Below are 8,666 nucleotides of genomic sequence, written 5' to 3' on the forward strand. Positions count from 1 at the left end.
CAAGAAATAAACTTGGGGTCAAAGTAAAAATGCATAACCCAGATTTAAGATGCATGAAGAAAAAGGTTGAAAGAGAAAGGTATGGTTGTATGTCATTGCTTCAACCCTCTCTCTCTCTCTCCTCTGTGAACGGCACTGCTGATTCTAATTGTTAGAGAAGAAGACAAACAAAGTGCTGAAGATGTTTCAAGCCTAGGAAGCTTCACTCTTCTATAATAAGGGTGAACGACCAAGGATTGGAGTAAAGAGTGAGAGCACACATTTGGGTTTCTATAGCTCTTTGAGCTATTTATTCTTCTACTCCTTCATAGTTTTCATGTTGTATTTCTTTTTCTCAGTTTAGTCTGTCTGAGTTTAATTGGTAAAAGGCAAATGGTGAGGTTTGTAAGAAAAAACCAATGAGTGAAAAAGACAGAGTATTAAACTTGGAGAAAAAGTCTAGGTTATCTTAGAAATCCTTTGTAAGTATTTCTGTTTTGTATCATGATCCTGAGTGGATTCCCTTGAAAGTTGGATTAGCACTTTGCAGTTGAAAGTTAGGGTCAATCCTAGTGAAGTTCAGGTTGGGTTAGAATTTGGACTTGTCCCAGATAGGATTGAGTAGATGCTAGGGAGAATTGTTTATTGTAATTTGTTTAAAAGATAGTGAAATTTCATCATTGTTGTGATGGAGGCTAGATGTAGACTATATTGCACTGGGTAGCTGAACCAGGATACATTTGCATGTCATTCTCTAATCTCATTTTTGTTTTTGGTTCTGCACTATAGGAGAAAAAAAATAAAGTATCTTCTGATTTCTCTACAAAGCTTCATTTCATTACAACTCTTCTTGTAAGTTACGCTGTTTTGGCTCCTACCACATCAGGAGACAAAACCAAAATCTCTCCTGTCTTCTATTCACAGAATCTCTACATAACGCAAGGTTGAAAGCTAAATTAATAGGAGGCCAAGATTCAACTCCCCTTCTCTTAGCCACTGATAATCATCATACCTTATAAATTACATATATTGATAAATAAAACATTTAATTTATCAAAACTGATAGGTGTCAAAGTCTTTTGAGTAACCAAATTGTTTAAAAATAAAAGCTTATTTGCATGCCACTTCTCTCTCCTTTAATGATCATTGTTGTTGCTTCTACTGCTTCTTACGTTCGTTTTTCCTTCTTCAACGTCATTGTCGTTGTCACTCTCGTCACTACTGTCGTCATCATCGCTGTGACTATCGTTGTCTTCTTTTTTTTTTCTTCCTCTTGATATTAATGTTGTTGTTTAATTTTTTTCTTTTTTTAATCCTCCTCATCCTCTTTTATTATCATTATCATTGTCCTCATTGTCTTTATCTTCTTCTTCTCTTATAAATTTTCAGAAAACTAAAATATATAAATTTTGATACATAACACATAAATTTTAGTATATAACACAAAATTTTTTTTAAGGATGACATGTCCAAAATATTAACACCCAACCAATTAAATACACACAACACATAAATTTTGGCGTACAACACAAAAATCTTATTGCATAGCATATAATTTTTGATGTGTTGTATAAAAAATTTTGGAAGATTACATATGCAGAATATTGACTGACCAAACTAATAATAAAAATTTGTACTATGTACAAATATTTGTGTGATATGTATAAAAATATGTGTACTATGCGTAAAAATTTATGTGCTATATTGATAAGTATGTATTATATGTAAAATTGTGTGTTATGCTTTGAAAATTTATGTAGTATATTAATAAATTTTTGTATTTTCCAACAAAAATTTATATACTGTAAAAAATGTGATAAAAAGGAATAATGATGTATGCACATTTTTTTGCTGGGTTTTGAATTTTATTTTGGACTTGATTAAAAAAATATTTGTACACCTAAATTATTTATATAAAAAGTTAACCTTATATTTTGTTTTTAATTTTTGAAAATTATTTTTTATACTTATTTTTCTTTTGCACAAGTTAATTCATTCTTTTCATTCTATTATTATTTTATCGTTTCACATTATAACATAAGTCAAGTGCTCTGTTTTTTCTCTTTTTTCTTTTTTGGAAAAAAAAAACATATTTGAACTATGTTATCTTATTATACTGTTTTGGTTCTTTTTATATTTTTCAAATTAATATAACCATACATATTTATTGATAAAGAGTATAAACATGACTCCTTTAATATTGATTTTTTATTCATGTTCTGTTATTGTATTCTCATTATGTAATTTAATAAGGGAATAATATATGTATATTGTCTTATTTATTTTATAATACCTTTATTTTAGTCATTTTATTTATAACTAAGCTATTATATTGTAACGTGGTAATTTTTATTAATGATATACAAAATTTTGATATGAATTTGTTTGGGTGAATTTTTAAAAAAAGATATTTTTGAAGTTAATTTTTTCAAAAGACTTATAAAAAAATAAAAGTAATTTTATATTTAGATATATCATACAAAGATTTTTTTTATTTATCTATTATATTTGGATATAACTATATAAAAATAATTTTTTGTTTATTTATTACGTGAAAATATCTTTTTTAAAGAAAAAAATTTAAAAAAATATAAATTGTAGCTTCTTAAAAAAGTATTTTTTTAAAATTTTTTTTAATATTTTTACTGTTATTATTAAAAATTTACTAAACACACTAAAAAAAGATATTTTTATTAAATTTTTTTTATCAATTTGATGATGTCCAAACAAACAAATAAACTTATATCTTTTAAATAATTTTTAAAATAATTCATACAAATAACATAATATATGTTGATAATTATTTAAAAATATTTATACAACAAATATATATATATGTTAAATAATTAATATTAATATTATTCAATAANAATTGTAAAAGTACATTCTTAGATTATTAAACTAAAAAGAATAAATTTAATAACTAAAAATAATAATAACAAATAATAAATTTTGTTCACTCCTCATTATTTAAAATCAGCCCCACTTGAGAAAGTGTTACCGATACGCAAATCTTTTCCAACGTAGTTGTCAAATAGTTGTAAAACCTCACGGTTTCACCAATTCTTATTTTTTTTATTAAAAAAAAGCCCCTAGCCCCAACCCTTCCGTCCGTCCCTCTCTCACTCGAAGAATTCCTCTCATCCCTCTCTCTTTCTTTGATTTTTTCCTTCTCATCCTCACCGCCGGCCCCTGCCTGCCGCCGTCAAGCGGCACACCAACCCTTGTCTCCGTCTCTGCTGTTCGCCGCCGTTCGCTGCTTCTGTCTCCTTCCTGTCCCTCTCACCGGTATCTAGTTATCTCTGCTCCTGCTGTTCTGTTTCGTGTCCCTCGCAGCTGGTCCTTCCTCCCGTGTTTGTACGTATATAAATTGCTTCATTTAGTGTTAAAATTTGTATTTAATTGTTAAATTTTGTAGTTAATTGTTCATTGTTGAGGAAAGAATGTTCTAGATTTCTAGAGGAGAACATGTTTCAAAAATGACCTTGTGATTAAGAATTTTTATTTGGACTGGTTGGAACAGATGCTGAGAATTTTTTAAGTTTATATGAATATGAATGAAGTGAATGAATCAGGGATGGCGCATGAAAATGCTCAATAAACAGAGATAAATGAACAAATCAGTGTTAAATTCTGTTAATTTGATTTTGTACTTCGAGTGATTACATCTATTGTCTTTATTTTGCTAAATCAGTGATGAATGAAGCGCTCAACCGGCGCTTAACCCTATTTTAATTTGTACAATTGTTCTTTTGAGTGGCCTAAGACTTAAACTAGAAACAATTTTTGCTCTGGGGGAAATTTGATGAATGAGCCATCTCTTGTATATATGTACCTTTAGTATAAAATACCGAGTGCCAAATCCGTCTTTTCCCTAACTCTGTTAGGGCACGGTTTTTGAAATCATCGATGTTTACTTGTTGAAATATGATTTTATGTTGTGTTTTACCTTTTCTTACTGTTTCTTTTGGTTGTCAGCTGATTGTTTTGTAGTTCAATTACAGACAAGATGAAGAAAACATGGTGGTTGATATTGGTTACGTTTTTATGCTTGCTGAGCTCATCCATGGGTAGAGGTAAGAGTCCAAATTTTGCATTCAATATTATTGCTACTTTTGTTGATAAATGGAAGAGAGGGTGAGGAATCCCTCTTGTAACATTATTATTATTATTATTATTATTATTATTATTATTTAAAGGAGATAGAATCAAAAGCCTAGTACATGTTTACTTTTTGATGATTGTTGGTTGTGTCATTTGTGATCATATTAGTGAGGGAGAGAAAAAAGTTACAGGATAATCCATTACAATACATTTAGGTTTTGATTGTTTGTTTACAGAGAGTCAGAGTCTCAGAGATGGTTTATGAAAGGGGCAGTTTAGAGTTGTTTGATGTATTTAACCCATACCATCTAGTCGGAGGAATATTGGTCGTTGTAGGTTAAACCTACAGAGTGTGGTTTTCTTTTTATGGGACATAAAATCAGTACCAGTTTTGTTCAATAACAATATACCCAACTTGAAAATAGTTCAAATAGATCATATTGTTGGCAAATGACATTTTAAAACTCTGCAGAAGATTTTCATGTCCTTTTATTTGTATTGATTTGGATAATGCACTGAAGATATATCATTCATGACTGCAACAATGATTATCTGATTTACGCTACATGACACAATGAATAGTATCTTTCTTCTCTCATTTTTTGAAGATTCAGTGAATGATTTACACTGCACATATGTCATTATGTCTACATGATACCCGAACAAATGTTAATTCATCTTATATGATGAAACCGTGCTGTGAATCAGAGTCTTGTGAGCATTTCATGTTTGTGTACTTATGTGTTGTTTTCAATTTTGCAGACTTAAAGGCTATGGACAAGGTTAATCTTCCCAAGTACAACCATACACTTGCTACAATATTAGTGCAATATGCATCTGCGGTGAGTTCTATGGGCATTTTATATTATCATCATCTAGGCTGTATAGCAAAGCTTCTTTGAAATTATAAATATTATTTGTTTCCTAATCATATCTTAAAAGTTTGATAAAGAATTCAGGATTAATAATGAAAATTTCAACTTCAAACTTTGCTTTGGTTAAGCTTCTATTTGTGAAAGCAAAATAGTGTTGGAAATCTGTACATATTGCATAAAAGGACTGAAATAGGACTGGTTCTTGCAGGTATACTTGTCAGATTTAACAGCACTTTTTACTTGGACATGCTCTAGATGTGATGGCTTGACTGAGGTGCTAAGAATGTGAATCTTATTTTTACATTGAATATTCACTTTAAGTCTTAGAGCTTTGAATTATTATGTTTTGGTATCTTATGAATTTGGCTCTTTAATAAAGATCTTAAAATGGAAACAGGGATTTGAAATTATAGAGTTGGTGGTTGATGTTGAGCACTGCTTGCAGGTGGGTGAAAAAGTCTTTGTAGAAACAATATTCCTTTATATAGAATTAATAGATTCTCGTTTGTTATTTTATTTTTATTAGTGTACCCTTTGTTCTGATGTTATAATCGCTGCTTATTCTAGGCATTTGTTGGAGTGGCTGATGATCCGCATGCCATTATCATTGCATTCAGAGGAACTAATGAACACAGGTTCACGTTTTACTGGCTTAAATTTATTTCATTCAGTATTTGGGGTCTAGAAATCCAAAGGTTCATATATTTTTCTAAAAGTCAAACACTTCAAGTCTGTTAGATGCATCTCATTCAAGGCTTTGTTGTTGTTGTTGTTGTTGTTGTCGTTGTTGTTTTGTTGTTTGAGTTATTCGAGGATAATCAGTTTGTAACTGTTTTTATACAGCTTACAGAACTGGATAGAAGATTTATACTGGAAGCAGCATGAAATAAATTATCCGGGCATGGATGATGCAATGGTGTGTGCTGTTAAAAGGTTAAGCCTTATTAGTGCTCTGTTCTATCAATGTTGGGTTTGATATATTCTTACCATTTTCTCTAGGTACACCGTGGATTTTATAATGCATACCACAACACAACAATACGTCCCGCAATTCTGGATGCTGTCGATAGGGCAAAGAAATTTTATGGAAATATTCAAATTATTGTGCTTGGACATTCAATGGGAGGAGCAATGGCTGCATTTTGTGGTCTAGATTTAACGGTAATTATAATTACAGTTTACTTATCTTGCAAAGCTGGACATTATGCACACTTTGTGGGTTCAAGTTTCCTTCGACTACTTTTCATGATTAATATCTGCATTTTTCATCAAGCAAAATTTTTAAATAATATCTTGAGGAAGTGGAACCATTGTGTTTGGAAATCCGGTTTTATTTTGCATTTCAGGTTCTTGGGCTGCGTAAATGACAGGTGTATTGTGTAATAAGCACTATTGCAAAAAATTTTGCCTAATATTTACAATATGGATTAATACCAAATTCATAAGACCTCTTTTCCTATCTTGATTAATCTTAAAAAATCTAATTGGAATAGTGTCCAATGCCCAAACTATTAGAAGTCTTTGAATTGCTATTTTGTCTAGATCAATTTTTTAAGCTCCCCTTCTATGATTTTTCCTATTTTGTACATATGTAGTAGTTTATTGTTTGATTTGACCTTTTTACAGGTGAATCGATGTGAAAAGAATGTTCAGGTTATGACATTTGGACAACCCCGAATCGGAAATGCTGTTTTTGCATCCCTGTATAGCACACTTGTTCCAAATACGTTGCGTGTGACACATGACCACGACATTGTTCCCCATTTGCCACCATATTATTACTATTTACCATCAAAGACATACCACCATTTCCCAAGAGAGGTTAGGCATTATGGCTTAATGAAGTGATGAAAATTTGCATCATATGTATCAGACCTGTTAAATTTTTTAAAAAGTTTAATAGGTTGCATTCTTGTTTGTGTAAAATGTTTATTGACTATTTCATCTACTTTTTATTTATTTATTTATTTTGGGGGTTGGGGATAAAAGAATTTTATTAAGATGAATGGAGGATTATGAAATAGGAGGAATCAGGATAAGAGATCATTTTCACAAATATAAGTACAAAGAGAACCGCCATCAATGAAGCAAAGCCTTCCAATTTCTCAATGTGGGATATAAATTCCTCTATGAATACAAGGAGACCAAACGCAATGTTATTGTCATCTATTATTTCACCTTCAGCGGTGAATACTGATTACACGTTATGTGTATCAAAAATATGTTCTGCACGTCTATATTTTTATCTGGCTTCGTTGTGTCGATTCCCGTGTTATTGGTCAATAAAAATTCACTTGTTTACTTCTATATTTTTAATCATTAATCATATTATGCACTGATGGTTGCAGTTTGCTACGATTTTTCTCATGTTTCTTTTTGCCTTTTTTGGACATCAAACCTTTTCATACCCTCAATGAGAGAAAGCTTTCTATTTCCAAACTCATTATTCTTTTTTTTTAATGCTCTTTCTATCAGGTTTTTTTTTTTGCTTGAACTATACTGGCTTTCTTGTGTTGGCCATTCTGCTGTCATTAGTGATCTGTGCAAACCTGTGGCACCTGATTCACTTGTTTACCAGTTCTTGAATCTGAGATATTGTTGTGCACTGCAGGTGTGGCTCTATAACGTTGGATTAGGAAGTCTGGTATATCGGGTTGAGAAGGTTTGTGATGGATCTGGTGAAGATCCAACTTGCAGTAGGTAAGTCAATCTTTTTGGTCATAATCCCATTAAATAGTATAGGCTACAGTAAACTTTGCCGCTGCAGTGAATTCCACGAGCGCTATTGAAGATTGAGGGTTGTTTACATTATGTTTAAATTTCCTATTTTCATATTTACTGTTTCCATTTTACAAATTTATGGAAATTAATAAGAATCCAACTACCAAAGATTATCCATTAATTTTATGATAGACTAGTGTTGTATATCCAAACTCTATTGTCAAGAGGTAGTGTATTACCATGCAGGTCGGTGAGTGGGAATAGCATATCAGACCACTTGGTATATTATGGTGTTGAAATGGGATCAGACGCGCCAGACTCATGCAGAATTGTTATGGATTCTAATGATTCAAGTCCTAGCGTCCAAGATTCGAGAGGGAACATCGTCTTGACCAGAGACCCTGCAAAATTTGTCCTGAAACTGAGTAGAGAGCTTGACAATCAAGGAAAGGCCATTAGTGTTAGTTGAGTTTACATGGATTGTCTCTTGTAAGATATATAGGTTTTAAATGTTAGGTTTGGGGGGTTGGTCGACATGCTTCCGAATTCTTCTTTCTTAAAAGGAGTCGCCTGTAAGGAGGAATTATTTCAGTGAGATTAGGTAGGGATCTTGTACATTCTCATCCCTGTATATATGATTGTTAATACTTAATATTGGTTTTTTTTTTTTTTTTTTTTTTTTTTTTTTTTTTTGTTTTCATACTTAATATTGTTAATTGTACAATAATTGTAAATTAAATTCCTTGGTCCGTAATTTCTTATGTGATTTGGGTGATATTTGTTTGAATTCCCTTTTCCTGTTAGCCTTTTTTCCCTTCAACTACAACCTCTGGGTGAGCCATAGAGCCCAAAAATTCTAATTCACGCTCCAAGTTAATGGAGATCGAAGAAACTTGGTCCGAGTACCTAGAAATCACTCGCATATGCGAAGCCTCGTGTAGCTAGAATTCTCTTGCATATGCGGTGTTATCCTCACTGTTTTATGCG

The 8,666-nt window shown here is 31.5% G+C and overlaps 1 protein-coding gene across 3 annotated transcripts; it reads left to right on the plus strand.

The window, feature by feature from the left end:
* The first annotated feature begins 3,036 nt into the window (after positions 1–3,036).
* LOC107458751 (lipase) lies at positions 3,037–8,456 on the plus strand. Of its 3 annotated transcripts, none has more exons than XM_016076955.3 (11): positions 3,037–3,336; positions 3,973–4,055; positions 4,846–4,925; positions 5,167–5,232; positions 5,356–5,403; positions 5,526–5,593; positions 5,802–5,874; positions 5,958–6,119; positions 6,585–6,779; positions 7,570–7,658; positions 7,926–8,456. In XM_016076955.3, the coding sequence occupies exons 2-11, from the start codon at positions 3,989–3,991 to the stop codon at positions 8,146–8,148; spliced, it is 1,071 nt and encodes a 356-aa protein (XP_015932441.1). In that variant the 5' UTR covers positions 3,037–3,336; positions 3,973–3,988; the 3' UTR covers positions 8,149–8,456. The 3 variants fall into 3 exon arrangements, with proteins under 3 accessions (XP_015932441.1, XP_015932438.1, XP_015932440.1); XM_016076952.3 differs by having other exon boundaries at positions 3,038–3,336; positions 3,958–4,055; XM_016076954.3 differs by having other exon boundaries at positions 3,038–3,336; positions 3,984–4,055.
* Positions 8,457–8,666: the final 210 nt, after the last annotated feature.

The sequence above is a fragment of the Arachis duranensis genome, chromosome 7 (genome assembly GCF_000817695.3).
Source record: "Arachis duranensis cultivar V14167 chromosome 7, aradu.V14167.gnm2.J7QH, whole genome shotgun sequence".
In the NCBI taxonomy this organism is placed as follows: Eukaryota; Viridiplantae; Streptophyta; class Magnoliopsida; order Fabales; family Fabaceae; genus Arachis; species Arachis duranensis.